Here is a 26,443-nt window from a genome sequence, read left to right on the forward strand (position 1 = left end):
GTGACTTGGGCCTCCCTTCATACTTTCATCACCCATTACAAAGTAGATTTGGTATCCAGAGATAGACCATCATTTGGCTTACTGGTGCTTAGGAATATTCTGCCTTGAGTCCACCCTGGGCTATAGGTATCTGGGGACTCTGTCTCATCAGTTGAGGACAGAATGAAAATTGACAACACCAGATAAAGAAGTTATGTACTCATCATAATGTTCCATCTGTGTTGTCCATTTTCATTCTTCCTCAACTCCCCACCCACCAACCCCCTCCTTATGAGTTTTCTGGAAGAGTGAGTGGATATGAAAGAATTGGCATAATCCAAACATGACAAAGCTCCAGATATACCCTTGTTTAACCATTGGTTTTCTCTCTTTTTATACCGTTTTTGTTATAAGAATTTTTTTCTCTATACAATACTATAGCTAGCAAACACGATCTGAGGTAATTGGGGTTGGTACCCATCACTTGAGGATAGAATTAAACTAGACAACACAGATGGAACGGTATGGTGTGTACATAACTTCTTTTTTTCTAATCACATGTATAGCTCTCCATTGGTTTCCTTGTCTAATCCATCTGACATTTAAACATTTGGTAAATGCTAATCCCTTCCCATATGATAAGGATGAGTAAGCATTTAACGGATTTGGAAAGAAAGTATTCTTTTACCACTCCTATTTTTAGGATTTTTAAAGGAAAACTGCACCTTCTCCTACAGTGTAACTCAACTGTTAGGTTGCTTTTCTCCCTGTAATAGAATTTCAGTACTGTGTAGGTACCTGAAACCTGCTTATACTTTCTAAAACTTTCGTTTCTTCACTTTAGAATCAAAGGAAAGGAAAGACCACCCACTTTTTTTTTTTTTTTTTTTTTTTTTTGTTAAGCTTGGCTTTTCAAGTAAGTTGCAGAGGAATTTGTGTACACCTGCATGACATACCACAAACAGAGAAATTTGTATTCAGGTACCGCTGACAGTATTAAATAGGTAATTAGTCGTGTTGATGTCAGGAGCTCAGGCTGCTTTGAACAAGACAGAGAGGCGTGAAACTGTTTTCCATTGGCATTATTGCAGAGAAAAAGGGAACTTATACCAATTCACAGCTGCTTCCAATGTAGCCGTGCCTTTCATAGCAAAACAGAGCAGTTAGATCAGTCAGTGATTTAAAGGCAGTTGTCTCCTGTTTTGACAAATTTACATATGCAGCATCCTAGTATCTAAATGCTAAGCTTTAAACTTTAAATGTTTATTGTTTATACTACCTTACATTTTATGGTGACTTGAATGCAGTATCAAAGATGAGTGTGATATTAAGAGAAAAGTCAGAAAATATTTTCTTGTAATTCTTGTAAAGTATCAACACATTTACCAAAGTTTAGGTTGAGAGGCTGTCAATTCATCTTGGACTACAAAAAGATACTTTTGAACAAAGGCCTGCAATTTAACAACTGTTTTGGTTGCAGCTGTATAATTCCTTAGTATACTGTAAAACAAGCTCTGAGACGCACAGAAATGATGGCCATTCAAGAAGTAAAAGAAGCAGTCCTGCTATAGACAGTATATGAGATGACACTGACAATAATCCCATTATATGTCAATGGGATCGGAATACATCACTACTTCCTTATGACTAGCATGACTCATATAAAGCAGACTTGAACTAGATCATGGGAAAGAGAAAGGCTTGAAGAAAAATAAGATCACATTGATATGTCAAGCTCAGAAAAGAGAGATAGAGTAAAAAATAGATTTTTTTAGTTCTAAGGTGGAGTTTTCCTTTAATTGTCAAGCTCACGTTGCAGTTTTTGCTTACTTCTTTTTAAAATATGAGGATTATCACTGCTTATTCTTCTGAGAGCAAATGTTTTGTAAATGCTTTTATTATTTCTGTTTCTCAAGTAACCTAACATTCTTTGAAGTGTGCTTATGATTCAAATGATGCCTTTTCCAGAGCAGCATCTCCTGTGTTTATGAGATGATTTGCATGGCTGTGTTCTCAAAATTTGCCTCAAGATATTAAAGCTGAAAATTTGAATTCTCCCATTGATAAGGAGGTCGTATTTCGACCATCGGATGCTGAGTTCCTGTAAAATGTGATAAAAAAGGGAAACCATTTCAAGGAGTGACTCATTTTCATTTATTCTTCCTTCTCCAAGTTTATTAAAGGCTCCATCCTTAACTTATAAAATGTATAATAAGCAGATGCAGCAAACTTCTTGCAAACTGATGTTCAAAAAAACAAGGGCAAGGAGGCTCAAAAAAAAGGGGTAGCCTCCCAGAAACAAGGACAGTCCAAGAAGTCTGAATGAGCATCTTTAAATGATAACTTCCCTCTTGTCACCTGGACAATCCTTTAAGTCTTTCCCAAAGTCTGGCACTCCATTTCTCTCTTAAGCAACAGGTAATCTCAGACAAATGGGTTCTGAGAGTAATCCATCAGGGTACAGATGTTTGTGGGAGTTTCTATCTCCTTTTCTGGGGATTCCTCCTCATTCACCATATCAGACTTTTTTTTCTCTTCTTAACATTAAGCATTTACTGAATCAAGGGTTAATAGAACCAGTTCCTTTTTCCCTAACTGTAAAATGTTTTTATTCAAAAACATTTCTGGTACCAAAGAAAAAACGTTTCATGGAGACCAGTCCTAAATCTTTCCTTTCTCAATCAGTTAAGTCCCAAAGTTCAAAATACTATCCCTTCTAAATGTATCACCCCTTATTTCTTGTTTCAGTGTTTTTGTTTTGGTAACTCTAGATTGAAAGGATGGTTATCATCATATTCCTATAGCCACAGATTTCAATTGTTTTTAAGGTTTTCTGTGTCTGGATTACTCTTTCAGTTCTCTGCATTACATTTTGCATTGTCCATTGCTCCAAGGTTTTTCACAAAGTGTCTATTCCTGTGATAGCCTGCTGCAGACTGGAAGGTATTCACACGTTTCCTTAGACAACTTACTTACCTTACCAAAAAGTGTCAGCAATCAGTCACTTGAGTAAGACATCTCCTTTACAGACTGGGTTTCCTGGAGAACGTTCAAAAATCTTGTCTGACTCCTTCCCACAAGATTGCATTCCTAGAGTATCTTTTAGATACTTCATTTCAGAGAACTTTTTTTCCTCGGGAAAAGGTAGACCTGGATCTAGAGCTTTTCCTGAGTTTTCCACTTAGTCCAGGACTTCAGCCAAGGCATTGCTCAGGATTTTAGGATTCATCGCATCTATGATTCTTGTGATTCCTCTATACAGACTCTACAATGTGAAGGCTCAGTGGTAGCTAAAATCTGTATTTTCTCAACATCAGTGCCCCTTGACTTTTCGAATTCTAGTTTTGGTTTTGTAAAAAGGGAGCAACTTTGTTGGAGAGACCAGTTTTGTCTGAATCCAAGTCTCCCATTCTCCTTTCCAGCTATGATACAACTGATGCACCAGTCTCTGCTTGGGGAGCTCTGTATTTGTGGAGTAAAGTACAGTGTCTTGGGGACAAGACGAATAAACATAAAAGATTTGTCAGTTAAAAGCGCACTCAACTGTGTCAATCATCTATGGTCCCTGGATCTCTGTAATTGATTACAGACAACACCACAGTGATGTGGTACATAAATAAACAGTGGAATTCCAAATCTTAATCACTGCTGATTAGCCATGGTAGCCTGATATATAACAGTTTATCACAGTCTCACTGCACAGGCGTCTTACATTCTGTCAGAGCAAAACATTGTGGCAGACAAGGTGAGCAGGACCAGGAGAGACCCTGATGAATGGAAATTGAATGGGGTGGTCTTCCAGGAGTTTATCCAGCTGTGGGGACAACTAGTCAACTCCATTCACAATAAACATCTGTAAAAATTCTCGTCCAGGATCTCTTGCAACCAGGCCCAGAAAACAGATGCATTTTCACTTCCTTAGATGGAAATGTTCCTGCATTCCTCTCCAAACTTTCCACTGATACCTAGGGTCATTCTGAAGATTCAGAATGACTCTCCAGATATCATTTTGGTGATTTCCTTCTAGCCCAGGCAGCAGTGGTTCTCCTTTCTTGTAGAAATAGCCAAGGGCAATTACCACAAGCTTCATTACAGGCTAGACCTCCTCACACAAGACAGGGGTTGTTTAATACATCCCAACTTGAAAAACCTTCAGATAACTGGCTGGATGATACAGTTTTAATACCTTTTAAGTACCTAGTTTCTGAAGATGGGCAGTAGATATTAAAGGAGGGAAAGAAGCATACTACTAGGAAACTGAATATTAGTAATTGGAAACACTTTTTTTCTATTTGGTGCCACATTAAGTACTAAGGCCCGTTTAAGGCTCGTATTTCGCTAGTTCTACAGTATTTGTGTGAGGTATTATCCTCTGGCCTTTCTTCCTCCTCTTTCAAGATTCATATGTTGGCTATTTCAGAATTTCTACCCATGGAACCCCCTCTTACAATGCGTTCCCATGTCAAGAAACAGGGTGGCTCCAACTTGGTATCTTTATTTTGTTTTGGAAGAATTAATTCTTGCTCCATTTGAACCAGCTCATTAGTCTAATTTGATGTTCTTAACATGGAAAACAGTGTTGCTGATTGTTCTGATTTCTGCAAAAGAGTGGCTTAATTGCAAAGTCTTACGTTGAGTTAATGTTATTTTATTTTCCACAAAGATATGGTTTCTCAGAAAAGGAATCCTTCATTTATTCCTAAATTGGTATCCAAGTTTTCTTTAAGCCAAGATATCCATTTCCCTATTTTTTTAACAGAACATAAAATGATGGAAAAAGGATTCTTCATAAACTGGATGTCCACAGACAACTCAAATACTATCTTGACCGAACAAAAACCTCCAGAAATTTTGATCAGTTACTCATTTCTTATGAAGATAAAACAAAAGTACAACCAGTGTCAAAGCAGACAGTTTTCAAATGGTTGTCACATAATATTTATTTTTGTTATTCCCACCATAACGGATCAGTTCCAGGCAGGGTCAAGGCACTTACTAGGGCTTTGGTTTTTTCAATGACTTATTGGAATGGGGTGGGCTCGAAAAAGTATGCTAGAGGGTGCAACATCATGCCCTGTACATACTTTTACAAAGAACTACAAACTTAACTCATAATCCATGTCTAGAATAGGCTTTGTTAGGACCATTCCCAAACTGCTGATTTCTCCAGTTCTGGTCAAGCTATCCACAGTTTGAGAGCGTGCAAGGTGTATTTAAGCTTTGGAAGCTGAATGGCTGTTATATTTTAGGCAGGGTAAAACCCATATAGCTAAGGCTACTGCAGCAGTGATCTATTCAAACATCTATTGTTATGGTGTGTTTACTTACACAACTGCACTTTTCTGTTTCTTTAAAATAAGTGTTGAGCTTTAGATCAGGATTGTTGAAAAAGTGGGTTTAAGAAATTTTCAATGTATTGTTCAGTTGTAAAATTAGTATATTTAGAGGTGAAGGTGTCTGTGTGGTGTGTGGGGCAGTTGCTTTCTGTTTTTGATTATTTTTTATTATTCCTTTGTTGACTGGCGTAGCCCCAGTGAATCTATGTTCAGCCATTGAATTCAAATTTTGTTGAAAGGCTAATCATCGAACGTTAAACACAGAATGTGGAAGTTACCGAAGAAACTTCAAAAGTAATACCATCAAATGGCCATAGCTGGCCAACAAGTAGGAAGCACTGTGATGCGTAAGGTAAGCTAAACAAACCCTTTTATAAGTTTACCCTATTCCTCACTGTAGTGCAATCTCAGAGTTGGTATATACAGTCGGGTGCTCCCCACACCTTGGTTGACAAGGTGTTTTTATGTGGGCCATTCGCGATGTTGGCCAACTATGCCCATTTGATGGCATTATTTTTGAAGATAAGCCTGTTCGATAACTTCCACGTTTGGTGTTTAACTTTCGATAATTAGCCGTTCACTGAAATGTTAATTCGATGACTGAACATAGAAGCAGTCCCACTAGGCTAGTGGCTTCTTTTCAGGTGAGACCTGATGTGGTATTTATATTAATAACTTTATTTTAATTGTTTCAATGATTCATGTGGTCATTGTCTTTTTGTCAGTGCTTTCAGTTTCAACAAAAGTTTGTTTGGTGGAACTGATATAAAGTTGTGTTTATATGTGTATGTACACATACACACGCTCAAGCGCCTGCCCATGTGTGCATGTTTCATACCTCTCAACTGTCCAGATTTTTACAGAATGTTCAGATTTTGCCTCATATTTTTGGTCTGTTCCTTATAAAAGTTGTGGTTTCCTGGAATATCACTAAGGATTGACGTCATTAAATCATCATCATCATCTTCTTTCAGCTGTTCCCGTTAGGGGTCGCCACAGCAGATCACCTGTTTCCATTTCTTCCTGTCCTCTGCATCTTGCTCTGTCACACCAACCACCTGCATGTCCTCTCTTGAGTTTCACAATTCATATCATTCAGAAAATGTATGCCAACACAAATCCTGTTGTTCTAACAACTTTCCAAGTTTATATGAGCAATTTTTTAAATCTGTCCCTATTTTTGGGCCTTTCCCCACCCCGCTCCACATTATTTTAGGCCTTGTCCAGATTTCTTGTGCTTAGAAGTTGAAAGTTATGATGTGTTTGTATATTGTGTGGGGTGCATGTATATAAAATGTATTTCCATGCGTGTGTGTGTGTGTGTGTGTGTGTGTGTGTGTGTGTGTGTGTATATATATATATATATGTGTGTGTGCGTGTGTGCGCGTGTGTACGTATGTGTACGTATACATACACAGTTTTGATGTCGTTCATTGGAACAATACTTTCCATTTAATGTTGTCTGTTTTTTCAGGTTAACGTGACTCTTACAGCTGAAGTATCTGAGAAACAGTAGGATAGAATAGTTGTGTAAAATCTTACCATAACAATAGATGTCCTTCTCTTCCATGTTGCAATACTCTTGGTGTGTGATTTCCCGCCTCAGGCGACCCGTACGCCAGCTCCTATACAAAAGCTTCAGCTTGGCTGCTGTAGTTGCGTGGGATGTCACACCGCAGGGCCATAAACCAGGGGCCTTAAATGTGACGTCTGCACGCACAGACCTCAGAACTTGAAAGCCCAGTAGGACAGTTCGAAGTAGAGTAGCAAGTCATGTCAGCCATAGGATCAAAGTGCCATTTGGTGGCTAAATTGGACATAGTGTAGGGTATAACCACCAGGTGACCTAAACAGGTCAATAGTCAGAGAGAGAAGGATAGAAAAGGGGGTTAGGTGTGTGGTAAGGAATGCTGCACCATGGAAGAGATGGACATCTGTGTTTATTGTAAGATTTTACACAACTATTCTATGTCCTTCTAGTCCTCTGTTGCATTATTCTTGGTGTGGGAGAGTACCACAGCTTAGATGGAAGGAAGGGAGGAGGTAGAGGCAGAGATAGCTGATTCCGCAAAGCCCTGCAGAATTGCTCTGGCAAATCCTGCTCATGCTCTGGAGACATTGTCTAGCTTGTAGTGTTTGGTGAAAGTGTGAATGGTGGACCATGTAGCTGCCTCCAGGGTGGATGCAGTGTCCAGGCCCTTTAGGAAGGCTTTAGAGGCTGCCACTGCCCTGGTAGAGTGAGCCTTTACTCCCAGTGGAAGTTTTTTACTATGGTGTGAGTAACATAGTCAAATAGTTTTCCTAATCCAACATGAGATGGCTTGTTTGGAGACTGCCTTGCCCAGGGCCCTGGGGTGGAAGGAAACAAAAAGCTGATTGGATTTTCTTATGGAATTGGTTTTGTCTAGGTAAAACCTTAGTTGTCTGTGTACATCTAGGAAATGGAGTATCCTCTCACTTTAATTGGTGGGAGAGGGGAAGAAGATGAGTAAATGAATAGAGTGGTTTAAGGACAAACCGTTGACCACCTTAGGGATAAAGGAAGGGTTGGTCCATAAGGTTACTCTGTCCTTGTGGAGGGTAGTATATAGAGGGCAGGCCATTAGTGCCTGCAACTCTGACACTCTTCTGGCTTAAGTTATAGCCACGAGCAGTACTGTCTTCCATGTATACATTTGCATAGTGGCAGTATTAGCTGGTTCACATGGGGACTGGGTGAGTTTTTCCAGAATTAAGTTCAGGTCCCAGGAAGGAGGAATGGGTTTTCTTGGTGGTCTGATGTGCAAGACCCTTTTTAAGAATAGTTTGACATCAAGCCTGGCTAGTAGGGAAGGGTCTAGTGGCAGGCAGGCTGAAATAGCTGAAAGGTAGACTTTCACTGAAGAGTATGAAAGTCCCGTCTTAATGAGTTGACACACATAGGCAAGAACTAGGGGTGGATCTGTGAAGCATGGGTCCCTGCCCTTGCCCAGACACCATTTGGAAAACCTTTCCCATTTAGATAAGTAAAGATTGCCTTGTAGTAGGTTTCCTGGCCTCCCTCAGGACTGAAAACATGTCCTCTGAGTAGTGGTGCCTGAAAGGAATTAAAAGTTTATCACCCACAGTGTCAGGGCCAACATCTGCAAGTATGGGTGAATGAGGGTTCCCTTTTGTTGTGTCAGAAGGTCCACCTTGTGGGGTAACTTGTGGTGATTGCCCTTGGCTAGAGAGAGAAGTAGGGGGAACCAGTGCTGCCTTGGCCAATAGGGAGTCACCAGCAAGATTTTTGGTTTGTCTCTCTTGATTTTCAGGAGTACTTTTTGAATTAGTGGGAAGGGTGGAAAGGCATATAGAAACCGCCCCTTCCATGAAATGCTGAATGCGTCTGTCCTCCATTCTAGTGGAGAATGAATCTTGGTGCAGAAGTTGTCTGTTCTGGGGGGAGGCAAACAAATCTACTTGAGGTGTGCCCCACCAGTGGACAATGTCTAAAAGACTCCCCTGTCCAGCATCCATTCTTGATTCGGAGAGGATGTCCTGCTGAGAAGATCTGCTTGTTTGTTGTCCTGCGAGGGATGTAGGATTCCTGCAGGAACAAATTGTGCTGAGAGGCTAGGTCCCAGGTTAGTAAAGTTATTCTGCAGAGGAGGTAGGCTTTTGTCCCTCATTGCTTGTTAAGGTATCACATAACTGTGGTGTTGTCTGTTAGGATTAGGAGAGCACCTGGTTGTAAAAGGGGAAGAAAGGCTTTCAATGCCAGTAGAACAGCTGTCGTTTCCCTCACATTGATATGTTTGTTCTTTATGTAAGGGTGCCACTTTGCTTGTACCCTGTAGGCTGACATTGTAGCTCTCCATCCTAGGTCTGATGCATCTGTATGCATGAACTGGTTTGAGGAGGGCAACTGCAGTGAAAGGCCCGTGTTCAGCTGAAGTTGCTGAATCCACCATTTTAGTTCTGATTTTAGGCAGGGCAAGAGGGTAATTTCTTGCTCTGAAGGATGTTGGTGTTGTGACCATACATTTTTTAGATACCACCGCAGCTTTCGCATGTGCATTCTGGCTAGTGGTAGCATGGGAATGGTGGCTGCCATTAGACCCAAGATTCATAGGAATTGCCTTGCAGTTACCTGTTGTGTCTGTAAAAGGATCTTGAAAAGTGTGATCAAGGAACTGACTTTGTCCTGGGGAAGAAAAGCTTTCATTATATCTGTCCTGATCCTGCAACCCAGAAATGTTTTGCCTTGTTCTAGGGTCAAGGATGATTTTGGGATGTTGAGGGTGAACTCCAGTCTTTGAAGCAGGGAAATGGTGAACTGTAAATGGTTTTGCAGAGTTTCCTTGCATTCTGCTAGAATAAGGATGTCATCCAGGTAAAGGTAAATTTGAATCCCTTGTGTTCTGAGAAAGGTTTTGGCAGGTGCTAGGCATTTTGTGAACACTCTGGGAGCAGTGGACAAACCAAAGGGCAATGCTGTAAATTGAAAGTAAGAGGAGGGTCCAGAAAAACATAAGAATTTTCTGTGAGAAGGTTATATGGGAATGTGCCAAATAGGCTTCTTTTAGGCCGAGTGTGGCCATGAAAGCCTGGGCTGGTAGAAGAGGGAGTAAATTGTAGAGACAACATTCTGAAGGTGGGAACCTTTAGGAATAGGTTTAGAAAGGAAAGGTCTAGGATAGGCCTCTATGGTCCATCTTTTTTTTTGGGGACCAGAAACAGTCTTGAGTAGAAGCCTTTTCCTTCCTGCCTTGTGGGGACCGGCTCTGTAGTTCCCAGGTTCAGAAGGTCTTTTAAAATCTGAAGGAAGACGTGTCTTTGATTTCTTGGGGGGAAGGGTATGCCCCTTAAACGGGGCCTTTCTCTCCAAGAAAGGAGTTATCCTTTTTGAATTATAGCCAGAACCTATTTGTCTATAGTGATGGTTTTCCAAAAGGGGAGGCAGTGGGAGAGGCGGGCAGACACGAGAAGGTGGGCAAGGCAGTCACGCATTGTTATGTCCTCCTCTGTCTTGAAAGGGATGTCTAGTGGGAGACTGTGAGACAGCCGGCCTGGAGGAAGTTTGGCTTCTGGCCCCTCTTCTGTGCCTGGAAGAGGAAGTTCCAGCAGAGGAGGGGTTTCTTCTGATAGAGGTAGTTTTTGCAGGGTAATTTCTGTAATATTTAGGAATAGGAGACACAAGAAGGTGCTTGATGTCTTGCAATTCCTTACTGTTTTCTTGTAGGTTTTTAAAAACGTCTGCTGACTGTTTACCAAATAATAGGTTAGGGTCTAGAGGAGCATCTGAGATTTTAGACTTGAAGTCCTCTGGTAAGTGTTGTAGGCGTAGCCAGGAATATCTCCGAAGTACAGAGGCAAAGGCTGCAGACTTTGGCATCATAACTACATCTAATGGAATGTCTGGTTACTTGGGCAGCCAGAGACAGTTTAGATGCAATTTTAGATCTAGTGGGGCAGTCTGGAGTAGCAGCCAGTAGAGTAGAGGCTTGGGAGACAAGGTCCAGAGCATATTCTGTCATATGAATTTGATAGTTGATGGTTCTGAAGGCCAGCGTGGAAGAGGTGTAAACCTTCTTCCCAATTCTATCCATAGTTTTACTGTCCTTGTCAGTAGGTAGGAGAGAGAGGCAGATGGAGTAAGTCTGGACTGTTTGTCTGGTGATACTGCAATCGCGGCAGCATCTGCCAGGGGTGGTTTTACTAGGAATTTCTGGTCATCAGGCACTTTGTAGAAATGGTTCGGCCTCTTAGGGGCAGGAGATTGTGTGTCTGGGGTCTTGGATGCTGAGGAAAAGGCCTCTAGGTAAGCAGGGATGACAGGAGATATGGCAGATGGGGAGGGAGATTCCACTTGCAGTAACTCATAATATCTTTTTTGAGTTTCAGACATTTGTGAGGTGTCCCATTTGAAGTATTCCTTCATTTTTGTAATTGTCTGTCCAAAGGTGATATCCTCTGGAGAGGAGTACCCTTCGATGGACTCTTCATCTGGGGAGTAGTATTCCTGAGGAGAGGCTATTTAAGAGGCATATGAGATGGATTCATCTGAAGATGAATAATAAGCCTCTTGCTGTTCTTCCCTGTCTTGAGTAGTGGGAGGAGGATGACAGGTGGCAGAGGCAGGCCTAGGGCTGAGGAGAGAAAGGGTGGAAGGAGAAGAGGCTGTGGGCTTAAGGGCCATGAAGGCCTGCATCAAAGAGGAGGTAAAGGATTGCCAGTCAGGTAGGCCTTCAGAGCTTGTAGCCAGATGTTTAGTTTTCTTTTTCTTTTTTAAAGGAGTAGCCTTAGGCGAAGGCCTGGAATCCGGTGCATGGCTACGGGTTGCAGTGTCAAGAGGAGGGATCCCAGTTGGAGGCCCAGCTGTATCTGGTTCCCCCTCGACATCCATTGTAGCCAATGTCTGATTAAGCACCGTGGACATGCCAGTTGTTAACTGAGAAGCAGCTTCCTCGAAGGTCACAGTCGAAGTAGACGGATCTAACGGATGTCCCTCAATTCCTAAATCATTAGCTGGCAGAGCATCTGAAAGCGGGGGGGCAATGGAAGTGGGCCTATGAATCTTGGCTTTCTTCCATGGAGGTTCAGGCGGAACTTTCGATATGGGATCCATCGTTAGAGCTAGTTTTTTAAGTCGCTGATTTTCTAGGTATAGATTGAGGGCAGCCAGACGGCTACGTAGGGACTTAGGTACGAAGGATTGGCAAAATGAGCAAGCGGTATGGTCGTGCTCTCGGCCTAGGCAAAAAACGCAATGGTCGTGCATATCTTTATTGGTATATGGTGCCCGCATTGGCAATTACCCTTTCTAGCTGACATCGGCTAAAGGTTAATACAGCAAACAAAGCTTTCGTTAGAAGTCAAAGAAGAAACACCCCCCCCCCAATGGGCTACTTATATTTTAGATGTCTTGTGGTGAAGGAGCGAAGCATGCGATATGATGGTCGCCTGCGGCTGAAAAGTTCTGAGGTCTGTGCCTGCAAACGTCACATTTAAGGCCCCTGGTTTATGGCCCTGCATGTGACATCCCAAGCAACTACAACAGCCAAGCTGAAGCTTTTGTATAGGCGCCGACGTATGGGTCGCCTGAGGTGGGAAATCCCACACAAAGAATACCACAACATAGGAATAAAAGGACATCAGTTTAGTTTATACTTTTTTGTTAGAGAGCATGCTGTTTTATTGGAGGCATTTTCATCAAGTCATTTCTAATCAGACCAAAAGGTTCAAATGACAATAAAGTGGGTGTTGGTATTTTTAGTATAATTTTTGCAGTTTTACTGTTAATTGTTTCTGGTCCATTTTGCTTTGTATATTGTTTTAAGGCAGTGAGAGTGAGGGAGCTGGGAGAAAGGTGTTATCTGTGCTTTTTAAAACTCCAGACAGTTAGTCTTTAAGTAGCCAGGAGACTACTGCTGGCTTAAGCAGGGCCGACTTTTGGTCAACTGGTGCCCTAGGCAAAAGAGCTCCGCAGCACTTCTCCCTAACACAACCCAGTACCCCCATCCTGGTCTATTTACACCATCCATAGATTACTAGAAAAGCACCCTTGCTAGAGTGGCGCCCTGGGCGTCTGCCTAGTTGTCCTATGCCTAAGGCCGGCTATGGGCTTAAGGCATTAACTGTAAAAAGAAAATTTTCAGTTTTAGATTAAGGTGCTCAGAATATATACTTGCATCAGACAATCAAGAATAAATAACTTTATTATAATGTGGCTTATACAAATATTTTGTTTTTCAGATACAGAGATGGTCAGATGGAGATTCACATCAGACATAAAAATGGTTCTTTGATGGCAAATGAATTATTTTTAAAGTACCACCCCTACTTGCTTTGGACTGAAGAAATGAAGCCAGATGGGAAAGGAAACCGAAGTTTTTGGCTAAGTCCGCACAGAGATGTAAAATAAAGACACAAACACAGATATTGTGGAAGAAAACTAAAATAAATGGACTTGGTATGGTGCGATATTGGAGAAGAGCTAGCTGTAAATCACAAAGGTAGCCCTCAAATCATTTGAGCTTTTCTAAAGTATGGAAATTTACTGGATGACGCTGGTTTCGTTTTCCTGCCTTGTCATCATGGCTACTTCAGATATTTACAGTGACACTAGGCTTTCCTACAGATCTCAAGGTATGGCAGTTGTAAGGGCATTGCTGCACTTCTGTGATGGCAGTTATGTAAGTGCTGTCTTTGGTCTGCAATTGTTGTGTGTATGTAACTATGTGTATTGTTCCACAGAACATAAAAAACAATTGAAAGCAGACAATATAAAGGTGAATGATAGATGATATGAGTGTTGATGTGTAACTGATAATCCTATTTATCTTAGGCCTGGGTTTCTTCCAGTAGTATTTTACAGGGCTAATATATGGCTAATTTCATCTCTGTCTTCAAATATAGTAGTATGAGAGAAGAATTCATAACAAGTAATCAGTGTAGCAGTAATTGTAAGTAAAATATTGTTAAAGTTAACACATTGTGAAACACTGATTTTCATGATGGACACAAATAAAATATTTTACGTTGAGGCAAGTCCCCCCGCCCTGCACACCCCACACTCAGGTGGGGAACTACACCCCCTCACCTCCACATCTCTAAAATATATTAATCCTGAGATTACCCAACCATGAGGGTAAGGGTCAAACAACTTTGCCCTCACAGTTCCATGTTGCCAAAAAAATGAAGCCACAGACTGCAAGGTTTTTTTGTTTTGTTTTTTTTTTGTTGTTTTTTTTTTAATATTACTATGTCCCATTTTGGAGATATCATTGCTGATGTAATATGTGTACTTCATGAAAGAAACCGTGTGAATGCAAGTTTGACTTTGAAGTCATTTGTCACTTTTCTTACCATCATGGTTGTTTTGTTGTTGTAATGTCTCCTTCTGTGGGTTCCTTATAATTGCTTCATGGTTTGCAATCATTTTTCCCTTTTTTTCTGTTAGTTTTTTATTATACAATGCTGTCTTCTTGTAATTTTCTGTAGTGTCCTCTAACTTTTGATGTCATGTAAGGGATTCTACTGAGGCTGCTAGTTTAGTACATGAAAGCAATTCTGAGAACCAAGGTGTTTTTTTCTAGGGATAGTGGTGATGTCCATGTTGTTAGTTTAACTTCTGATGTTGTTCTAAGCCCTTACAAGGATGACCCTTATTTGACTTCATTAGGAAGTTCAAATCATAGCGATGTTGATGTTAATGAGGCTGTGTGGCCTCCTCCATACAGTAGTGGAAGGCATTTGGGAAGTCACAAGTAGTCTTGGTTCTGCTAGGATAATACTAAATCGGATGTTGTCATTTTTATTCATTCCTCAATGAATGGGTTTGGATCTGACCTTCAGATCTGACTTGGCCACTTTCTTTAGCTCCTCCCTTACCATTATTGCCCCTGATAACTGTATTACCTCAAATACTGTTTGCCGCTCATCAAGATCGGTCAGGATTGCGACTTCTCAAGCTCTAGGTTTTTTTTTTTAATTAATTTATTTATTTAACATTTGTTTACCAGGAAAGTCTGACTGGGACAGAACCCATTTTCAGCAGAGGCCCAGGGAGAAATGCTGCAGATGCATGTCTTTAGAATGTGGGAGGAAACCGGAACACCCGGAGAAAACTCACGCGAATGCAGAGAGGACTTGCAGACTCTGCACAGAAGGCACCCCAGCCAGGAATTGAACTGGAGAACCTCTTGCTGTGTGGCAACAATGCTATAACCGCTGCACCAGTGAATAGTAAAAATGTTTCTAGTGTCATTATATTTTTAGTGTGCACTGTCTCCTTTACCTCTATTTCCGACTTTTCTACCTTAAAGGTAAACTTTATCTTACCATAACTGGTAATTACTTCTTTCCTTACCTCCTTTTGAGGTATTCTTCATTTACCATAGTTGGTAGCTTTTTTCTTTCTCTGTCTAAAAAAAGGGAAAAAAAAGACAAAACTGTCTTATTTTTCTATTATAGTTGCTGTTATTGTGTGTAGCTTCTTGGATAATCTGTAGTTTAATTTCTACCTTGTTAAACTGCTTTGTAATATGGCTGATAAACCTACTGGATTTAAAAAGTGCACTTCCTGTGGGCACAAGGTCTCTAATTCCAATGCCCACAGGGAGTGCATGTATTGTGTGGGGCCTGCACATCTAGACACCTTCTGCTCTATTTGCGTGGCCTTTAATGCGAGTGCTCTTAGTGATTGCAGGAATAAGTTGATTCTTAAAGGACTTCTTCCAGCTTTGACTACTTCTGCTGGTACATCTTCTTCACGGGCTCAAGCTCCCTCTCAGAAAACTAAAGAGGCTAGGGAGCACAGGAAACACTTCTCCTCCAAGCCTCCTCAGTCAGTAGCTTCCTCTCAGCCTCTTTCGAGGGTACCTAAAACCTCGGATCCGAAAGCTTTGGATCTTATACCTGTTGGGTGCAGGTCTCCTGGGTTTCTTTCTCCAAGATTTTCCCGGAGCTGGTCTCTGCTAGATTAAGATCTCCCTTCCTCCAGGAGACCCTGAAAAAGTCTTCCAGGCTGCCATCCACTTCATCTTCTGTTAGGTCCTACTGGAGTCTCTCTGAATCGGAGCTATGTAGGATGATGAGGAAGTTCCTCAGAACACAGATCCAGATGGGGGCTCTGTTGGCTCTGTCTCCCTTCGGATCCATGCACCTTAAGCCTGCCTTCCAACCTGTACATGCTGCTTCTCCGATCTGTCCTGCTGTTTCGGAGTCCTCGGATCTGAGAGCCTCGAGAGTTGAACCATTGGATCAGAAGGTCCTGGCATCCTTGACTCAGATGACTTCCCTGTCACAATCGGCTCCGACTCGGAGCTGAAGCAGAAGCATTGGCGGCAGATCTGAGAGGTTGACCTTGACTCTGAAATTTTCAGAGCCTTTGCTTCCTTTCAGAGCCTCGGAGTTAGATAGCTTGGTTCTGACTCCCCCTTCAAATCTGAGGGTTCAGGGGCTACAGGGATTGTCTGATCCGAGAGTTTTGGCTCTGGTATAATTACCCTTGGTGTCTCCTGGGATCTCCGGCTTTTGAGGTGGTGGAGAGGTTATTGTCTCTACCTAGACTGGCTTTGACTGTTCCTTTTTTGGATTCATGCCCCCAACCTCCTTTGGATCTTGTGTCTGAGTTCTCTCATCCTACACCTCAAGGACAGCCAGCACAGATGAGCTTTCAAGCAATTTCCACCAGGGGATTTCATGTCTCTTCCGACACTTCCCCAGAGCATTCCACTGAGGAGCTCCCCTCAGAAAGGTCGTGCAAGAGGAGGAACCTGGATTTCCCACAGGAATTCCTCACAGAAGACACATATTTTGATGAAGGGGAAGGGTCCCCTAGATTTCCACCTGAGGATGTCCCATTCGGGGACATATTAGAGATCCTTTGCCAAAAAGGTGGTTGGTCTGCCCAAAACCCTTCCCAGGAGGAATCAGTATTCTTGAACTCCTTCGGGTTTGAGCGATCTACTTCTTGGGTTACCCTGCCTGTGGATGAGCTGATAGACCTGGTCTCCCGCAGAGCACAGAAGGAACTGGACTGTGTAGAACTGATCCCTAAGCACCCAGACAAGATTCTTAGTACCCCATCAGACAAGTTACATTGGACAAAGGGTATCCCTGTAGATGCCATGGTCATTGAGGCAGTTACTAAAAAGGAGTTTGCTTAACAGAGCTCCTCTGTCCATCCCCCTAACAGGAGTCTAGGTGTTGGACAGGTTTGGGAAGCAAGTGCATGCATCAGGGACCTTCATTTTATGGTCTCTGAATTATATGGCACATTTCACGAGGTTACAGAGGGACTTAATCAAGGAACTATCTAACTCTTCCCCAGAGTCCATGTCCACAGAGGAACATAAATACTTTTCCTCATGACTGGCCATCCTACAGTCCATTACTAATGCTTCCATGAGGTGAATCTCGCATGCAGCTGAAGATTTCTCATGGGATGCTGGTTCAGGCATAGCCATTAGGAGACATGCCTGGATGTGGTTGTGTGACTTTATGGAGCCCTTTAAGGCACCATTCCTCAATGCTCCCTTTGATGGATCTTCCTTATTTGGACCAACAGTTAAAGAGATGCTGTCCTACAGTGAGAAGGATGGAAAGATCCTGTATGCCATGGAAATCCACATTTCTACCCTGCAAAGAACCTTTTCCAGGAATCAACCTGGTGGTAAGAAAGCGTGATTTAGAAAATCCCAAGGGCCTTTCCAAGAATTGCATGGAGATTTTTCCCTCAGAGGCAGAAGGGGGGAATAGCTATAATGGGAGACGATGCCTTCGTTGGGGGGGGGCATAGAATCAAGGTTCTCGAGATTCTTTTTCGGACAGGCCTTTTCAGCTCTCATGAAAGGTTACCCGACTGCCCCTTTCTGGAGGTAGTCTGGGAACACTTATCCTTGCACACAAAAGCCTGGGCAGCCATCACACAAGATTCTTGGGTGCAAAGGATCATATCCAAAGGATACTTCATTCTCTTTTCCCAGGTTCCTCCACAGAAGAGAAAAGTCTCCTCGATGTTCCACCCAATCAGCGGGAACAAGCAGCACTTGAAATTCAAAAGCTGCTGGACAAGAGAGTCCTGTAGGAGGCAGGGGAGTCCCCAGGAATTTTTTTGCAGGGAGGTGCAAACCCAGAGCCCCCCCCCCCCCCAACGCAGCCATTCCAGTGTTCCATTACTTGGCTATTTCTCCCCAGTTGCCGTAAAAACTGTTCAACACTGTCAGTGTGCATACTGTTTTATGCTTTACCTCTACAATGATTACAGATATTTGGATTTAATTTACAACTTTTACTTCAAATTTTATAGCACAAACACTGATACACATTTGCTAAACAAAGCAGTAGTGTTACAATGAAAACAGACTTAGCATTAAAGCTTCTCTACCTTTGAAACTCACATTTACTGAAACAGCATTGAAACCCATATTCAAAGAAAATGCATCTGGCCACTGGGAGGTTAAGTTTACCTTTCGGCTGTTTTCAAACCATAGGCCCCTTGCACACATTTTTAGGACCATGCAAATGTTCTTTGATTCACCTTACTTGACTGTATTAATTATAATATACAAATTGAATTATATCCCTTGTATAATACAGCACCACTTATTAGTGTGTTTTAAATTTATAGTTTTGAAAATTTTTCCAGTAAGCAATGAAACAAAACATACGAACCAATAATGACAAACTACCCAGTTCAGAACATTTCAACCATAAAAGGCCACTCAGACATCTCTCATTACAATCCACCAGTATCAGTTAATGTACACATCTCTTAATATCTCTCCAGAAGTAAAAGTTATCTGAATAACTCCACATTAAATATATCTGAAATTAATGAAGAGGCTGTTGCTAGAAAACAACTTTATATTTCAGGGTTTCATCTACAAATTCAGTGCCTGGTGCCCTCAAAGAATAAATTGCCTGTGTTACATTAAAAAAAATGGTAAGCTGGTATATTGCAATAGGGAATGGGTGGCAAGCTGAAAAACAGGTTCATAGTTTCTAAGCATCATATCCAGAGAAGAACATACTCAGGACTGCAGCACCCCACCCCCTTAAAATACAAATCTACTTGCTGTGGGAGTAGAACCTACAGCCCTATACATCAAGATGCAAGTATGCTACCTGCTGTGCTGCTAACACTGCTTTAAAATTCTATACCACAATTGTGATACCATTTTTAAACAAAACAGTTACACATTTTAATCAGACTTGGCATGAGCAGCAGTAAACTTCTCTTCACCTGAAGCACACAATTCCTTGAAAATTCATGTGAAAATAAATTCACACACACACACACACACACACACACACACACACACACACACACACACACACACACACACACACACACACACAAACACACACACATCTCAACTTCTTAGTGCAAGAAATCTGAACAAAGCCTAAAATAAACAGGGACAGATTATAAATATTGCTCTCATGAACTTAGACATTTGCTAGAACAACATGATTTGTGTTAGTATGCATTTTTCTATGGGTATGAAGTCTAAAACTCAAATGTCTGTTGTTAAACAACGTCAATCCTTTTTAGGAGGAATATCGGGCAAAAATCTGGACATACTGCAAAAACCTGGACAACTGAGGGATATGCTACCTCCCTCTTATACATAAATATACACACACACAATACCTCTCAGTTTCTTAGCACAAGAAATCTGGACAAAGCCTGTTATAATGTTGAGGACAAAAGCCCAAAACTAGGGACCCATTTAGAAAGTTGCTAGAATAACAGGAGTTGTGTTAGAATGCATTTTTTAAAGGACATGAAGTTTGAAACAAGTACATGTCATTATTTTGCAACTTTAATCCTTAGCTCATGCCACTGATTTGTCAAAAAAAAAAAAGAATTTTTGTGAGGAACAGACCAAAAATATAATGTAAAAATCTGGACATTCTATGAAAATCTGTAGAGTTGAAAGGTATGACATGCGCATACATCCCCGTACCTCCTCAGAAGGTGGATAGAACAACAAAGTTTGCATTAGTATGCATTTCCTGAGGATATGAAGTCTAAAACGCAAATGTCTGCCATTATTGTCTGACTTCAGTCCTCATTGATTCGCCAGAAAAAAAATCTAGATAATTGCGAGGTTTGACCCCCCTTACACACCTCCCTCTTACAAACACATACACCCCCACCTCCCTCTTACAAACACACACACGCACGCACACACACACGCACACACACACACACACGCACACACACACACTTCCCTCTTACAAACATGCACACATAACTACCTACTTCTTACACACACACACAGACCTAGCTACTTCTTACACACACACACCTAGCTACTTCTTACACACACACACACACCTACCTCCCTCTTACAAACACACACGCAGACCTTCTTACACACACACACACACCCACACACACACACACACACACACACACACACACACACACACACACACACCTAGCTACTTCTTACACACACACACACACACACACACACACACACACACACACACACACACACACACACACACACACAACTTCCTCCCCTCTTACAAACACACACACCTATGTACTTTTTACATACACACACACACACACACACACACACACACACACACACACACACACACACACACACACACCTACCTCCCTCTTACAAACACTCACACTTGCAGTAATACCTAACTAAATTCCCTTACTTGACTTGACGTGAACACGGGCAAAATTCCCTTACTTGCTGTCGCATCGAACACAACTAGATTCCCTTACCTAACTTGACGTGAAGAGAAGCAAAAGCAATTTCAAATAGCGTGGGCGATGAATTTCCTTACTTGTTGTAGCATCGAACACAACTAAATTCCCTTACCTGACTTGATGAGAAGAGCAATTTCAAATAGCGTGGGCGAGGAAGAACAGGACATCTGCACGCACAGACGTGATGCGACTGGACCAGCAAGTTATGGGACCATTCATAAAGAAGAATGCCCTTAAAAAGTTTTTTCTTGTTTGTTATTAAAAGAAAATGAAAAGAAAATCTTCCGGCCCTCCCGTTCCAGGGGGGTGCAGGTGCACCCCCTTGCACCTTCCTGTAGGCTCCCTTGGTAGGAGGTCCCCCCCAGACCAAAGAAGATGTGGAATTTACTCAGAGTTCTTTTAGTGCCAAAGAAAATGGGGGACTTGAGACCCATTTTGGATCGCAGTTATCTGAACCAATTTGTAAAGAATTCCAAGTTCCAGATGGTCACAGTTCAGTCCATTCTGCCTCTCCTTCAGAAAGACAACTGGATGTGCTCTTTAGATCTTCAAGATGCATACTATCATATAAAAATGAACAGACGCTCCCGAAGATATTTACGCTTCTAGCTGGGAGCCAGTCATTATCAGTTCAGAACCCTGCCCTTTGGTCTCACCACAGTCTCCAGGGTGTTTACCAAATGCATGGCAGTGGTAGCAGTTCATCTAAGACTGCGTGGATTCAGAGTGTTTCCATATTTAGAAGACTGGTTCCAAATTACACTCACCTGGTGTCTTCTGGAAAAGGCCAGAGATTACCTTCTACTTCTGTCTCAATCTCTGGGGATTACAATAAATCTGGTAAAGTCCCAACCTCAACCAGTTCAAGGCTAGGAGTTTGTAGGGGCTCATCTAGACACAGTCAGTTGCCTAGTTTTTCTGCCTCAAAACAGAATTCTTACTCTGAAATCTCATGTCATTCAAGTTCTGTCTCATCCCTTACCCCCAGCAGGATTAATACTCAAAGCCCTAGGGTTGATGGCTGGTACAATAAATTTACTACCCACTGCTTGTCTTAGATTCATAGATTCATAGATTAGTACTAAGCTAACTGCCCTTGTGAGCCATTTTAAGCCTAGCCAATTATCTCTTATCAGAATCAAACCCTGCACCTTGTGCTTGCAAGGCAAACACCTTAACCATTAGGCCACCCTCCCAACCCCTTCATATGAGAATTCTTCAGTGGACTCTAGCAGTGCAGTGGTCTTTTCATCGACAATCTCTGCGACATTCAATAAAATTATCTCAGGTTTGCAGAAAATCTCTACTGTCATGGATACATTCCAAAGAGATTTATCAAGGCTGTTATTTGTCCTTCCTACCCCGAAAGCCACATTGACTACGGATACCTACCAGTTGGGGGGAGGGGCATTACTTGGGACGGACAGTTCAAGGCACATGGTCCCAAGAAGAGACCAATTTGCATATAAATATTCTAGAGATGAGAGCGGTCTTTTTGCATTGCAGGCCCTTCGGAGCTCTCTTCCACTAGGAACTATTGCTCTTCAGACAGACAACATGTCAATAGTCTGGTATATAAATGGACAGGGGTGAACCAAATCCTACTCCCTATGCCAAGAAGCAGTGAGAGTTTGGCAATGGGTGGTCTCCTCCAACTGCTTTCTAATAGCGGCGCACATACTGGGGAAATCTAACATATTAGTGGACAAGCTCAGCAGGACCATTCTGACTACTGACAAGTGGTCTCTCAATTAGTCAGTGGCAAAGATGATTTTCCACAAATGGGGTCAACAGAGTTGTGTTCTATTCACCTCTTCCCTCAACAACAAATGCAGCAGGTTCTTTGCCCTTATTCCTCCTCAGGTACAGTCACCGAGAGATGCTGCAGTCCACAGTTGGCCCCCCAGTCTCCTTTATGCTTACCCTTCCTCACCCCTAATTCCCAAGTTTCTTCAGAAAGCTAGTCGGTTGAAGAGCAAAATAATCCTCTTTGCACTGTTCTGGCCTCAGCAAGTATGGTTTCCTTTTCTATGGTCTCACTTAGTACATCCATCTTGGACAGTGGATCCCACTCCAGATCTCCTGTCATGTCCTGCAGGGATGACTCATCTGGACATAGCGGGCCTCAAGTTGGCTACTTATTTTCTCCAATTCCATTGATGGCTAGATATTCCAGGTTTTCCTCTCCAGTTCATCAAATCCTTTCTTCATCCCACAAACCTTCAACCAGAAAGATTTATAAGAGCAAATGGAAAATATTTTCTTTGTGGGTGCATCAAAGAGACTTAGATCCTTTTACTGCTCCATTATCGGCTATTTTAGATTTCCATGCCTGTATTTTCCAAACTGGGGCAGGCTTCTCTGCCATTAAAATATAGTTAGCAGCCATCTCCAACTACCACATTGGCGATAAGGCTTCTCCATTAGCTTCAACTAAGTTATGCAAGGCCATCCTAAAGGTATATTTGTGCTTATACCTGCAATTTGTGATCCCACTCCACCTTGGGATCTGACTTTGGTATTACAATCTTTAGTACATCCTTCGTTTGAGCCCTCAGATAAAGTAGATCTTAAGTTTTTATTTTGGAAAACTGTCTTTTTGGTAGCAATTAATTCAGCTAGACAAGTTTCAGAAATCCAGGCAGTCTCTGCAAAACAACTGTATCTAATTTTTCACAAGGATAGGGTTGCGCTACACCCTAATGCTTTCTTTCAACCTAAAGTGGCCTTTGAATCAAACATCAGTCAAGTCATTAACCTACAATTTTTCTTTCCATATTTTGAAAATAAAGGAGAATATACCCTTCATCTCTTAGATATCAATAGACAACTTCATTTTTACCTACATAAAACCAAGGAGCTTAGAAAAACAGATTAGTTGTTTGTCTCCTTTTCTATCACCAAGATGGGAAAACACTTTTGAAGATTACTCTAGCAAAATCGATAACAAATTTATTTTCTCATTTTTATTCCTTGAAAGGCCTAACTTTACCAAAACATCCAAAGGCATATTCAACCAGGTTGATGGCTATGTCAGCTGCTTTTTGGGCTAGCTCTTCCATTGATGACATTTGTGCAGCTACCACTTGGTCTAATGCTCATACCTTTATTTCTCATTATAAACTGGACATCATTTCCTGGAACAGAGCATCATTCTGTTCTGCGATGCTCTGGAATATCCTTCCATTAGGGCCACCCAAGGTAATTGTAGCTGGGGTCTCAGTTCCATTTGTTGAGGAATGAATGAAAATGACATCAGATATAAAAGTTATGTACTCACCATAACGTTCCGTTTGTGTTCCCAATTTTCATTCTTCCTCATCTTCCCTCCCACCTTCCCCCTATTGATGTCTTTGGGAGTGGCCTAATAGAATTGTTATGAACCATTGTTCCCATTTGAGCTCCTGATCTTTCAAGCTATCACTGTTCTGTCTTAGCTATTTTGAGTTTTTTTCCCCCTGGGATATTGTATAATAGCAGCAAACTCGATCTGTGGTAATACAGTGATCAGGGGCATTATGGGTAAGGAAGAAGCTTGAGAGTAAGATCCTAGAATCTAAAGAAAGTGGCTGAGTCAGACCTGTGGGTCAGATCCGAACCCATTTGTTGAGGAAGAATGAAAATGGAAGATACAGATGGAACGCTACGTTGAGTACATAACGTATTTTATTTTCCTGCTGATTATTAAATGACATATATTTTAAATGACTGCATTACTCTCATTTTGTGGTCACTTTTACTGTTACCACTGTTGGTTCACATTAGTACACTGTGTTGCTTTTCTTAATGTTTTGAGTGGCAGCAGTATGTGTATGTATGTGCAGTAAGTGAAGTGCTTTTGTTTGGTGTGTAAACGAATAAGTTAGTGAACAGTATGGATCTGTATGAAAATTAACTATGAGTATGAAATTAATAATGTGCAGTGTAATGATCCTCAAAAAAGCTGTGCCTCATAGATTGTCTCACACACACACACACACACACACACACACACACACACACACACACACACACACACACTTTGGGGCAAGAGAGTGAAATGTGAAACATTATTTCAATTCTTTTGTATGTAATGTGAACTTTTTTTTTTCTGAATAAAATGTAGGAAGACACGCAGTGCAATACTGATTAGATTACAAAACAGAATGTGAATTTGCATTTATAGTGTTTCTATCCTGTCACAGTTGAAGCCCAGGAAGAAATAAGAGCAAGTCTGTGAAAAAAAAACTTTCCATGCTTCAGTATCTCCAGCTCTTCTTTAACACTGTTTACCTAACTTGATATCATACTGGGAGGTGGAGATTCACAAAAAAATAAGTTTTAGAATGCCAGCTCTGTTTTGACAATTTCTGATAAGAAATAAACAATTCCACCAAGGAATACACACATAACAATTACTACTACAGTAAGTAAAACTGCTATTGCAATTCATGTGAGACAAAACCAGAACACTTAAAAAGTGTAACAAATCACTTTAGTAATGATGGTGACAGTTAAGGAACTAAGTCAAAAGAAAGGGTTCTGAAATCCTCCAAATTCACTGGTGTGCTGGCTTCGGGGTTGCAGAGATTTATAGCAAAGTAACAAACTGCTGGGCATCAGTGTTTGTGTCTTGAGATATCAAATTAGGTGAAATGCTGTATATCTTGACATGAACAAGACATTTGGTGCCATTCTGTAAAAGAAGCCTTCAAGCAAGCTAAGCATCTGTAGATCTGAGTAAAAATCATTAAAGTGGTTTATAAAATAGTTAACATGTCATACACTTTAGGGTGTGCCAAAAACTCAAACATCTGTGGAAAAAAGAGTGGTGAATGTAATGGTTCAGAGATCATTTCTATAACCCTACTTAGATGGTTGGGGAACCTGCTTTTTGCAATTGGTACTATAGCAATTACCCGTCTTTGCTGATAAGAGTGACGTTTGTATTAAATTGTATTTTGTGAAAAGTAGGGATACCATACTGGAAGGAATAAAGAATAATTTACTTCTGGTGGGGCAATGATAAGAAAAAAGTCAATGATGAACATAGAATTGCTGGCAGCCACAAGTTAGGAAGGACTTTTCTGTGATATACTTTGAGTATTTTGTCATTGTACAATAGTTTGTGGTTACTACATCTGACCCCGATACTGCAGGAGCTCTGCCACAAGACCCTACTACCAAACGTTTTCACTAAGAATTTTATCATTTTACAAAAGGTTGTGGTTATTACATCCAATATCGATAGTGCAGGTGCTCTGTGACAAGGACCAACTCACAACTTTTTTTATTGAGAAGTATGTCATTGTACAGTGTAAGCAAATTTAACTTGAAGAACCTTGCTGTCTGTTAACTTCAGCTAATCAAATGAGTGCCTGCCCAATGCTGGAAAAAGTTGGCCACTGCCCTTCCTCTTGACCAGTCAGTTACACTCTATGTACCAGTTACTTAATTTCCCTAGCTGCCAGGTTTCTGCATTCAGGAGATGAATGAAAACCTGTTCTACTTTGTACCTCTGGGTTAATTGCTTTGTACTGGCTATAAACTGATTACTCACTGTTATAATTTGACTTGAGGGTAGAAGCATCTCTAGCTAGAGATTCCCCAACATCTAATCCTAACCCTACCCAACAGACACATATTGCACATCCACCTTCAAACCTGCCCCCATATCCTATATAAAACTACTCAAACTCAAACCATGCCCTACTTCAACTGATGGCCTTCCAAGCAAGTACCTTAAAATAACAACTGATTGCATTGCCTGTCCTGTCTTAATCCTTATAAATAGGTCAGTCTAGGAGTCCCACATTCCCTCTCTCTGGAAAAGTCACGCATTATCCCTCTGCACAAAGAAGGAAATTTAGTAGATATTACTAACTTTAGACCTATAGCTATCTTATTCTCCTCTCCAAAATACTTGAACAATGTATTC

General features: G+C 41.4%; 1 protein-coding gene across 1 annotated transcript in view; it reads left to right on the forward strand.

Moving 5' to 3' along the window:
* LOC122795076 (A disintegrin and metalloproteinase with thrombospondin motifs 6-like) overlaps positions 1-26,443 on the forward strand; it is a 706,749-nt gene that overhangs the window by 307,303 nt on the left and 373,003 nt on the right. The window contains exon 2 of the mRNA XM_044063651.1: positions 13,032-13,424. Coding sequence (XP_043919586.1) covers positions 13,325-13,424 — 100 coding nt within the window. The 5' untranslated portion in view covers positions 13,032-13,324. The remainder of the gene's footprint in view (positions 1-13,031; positions 13,425-26,443) is intronic.

The sequence above is a fragment of the Protopterus annectens genome, chromosome 2.part1, assembly GCF_019279795.1.
Source record: "Protopterus annectens isolate FY-2018-M chromosome 2.part1, PAN1.0, whole genome shotgun sequence".
Classification (NCBI taxonomy): domain Eukaryota; kingdom Metazoa; phylum Chordata; order Ceratodontiformes; family Protopteridae; genus Protopterus; species Protopterus annectens.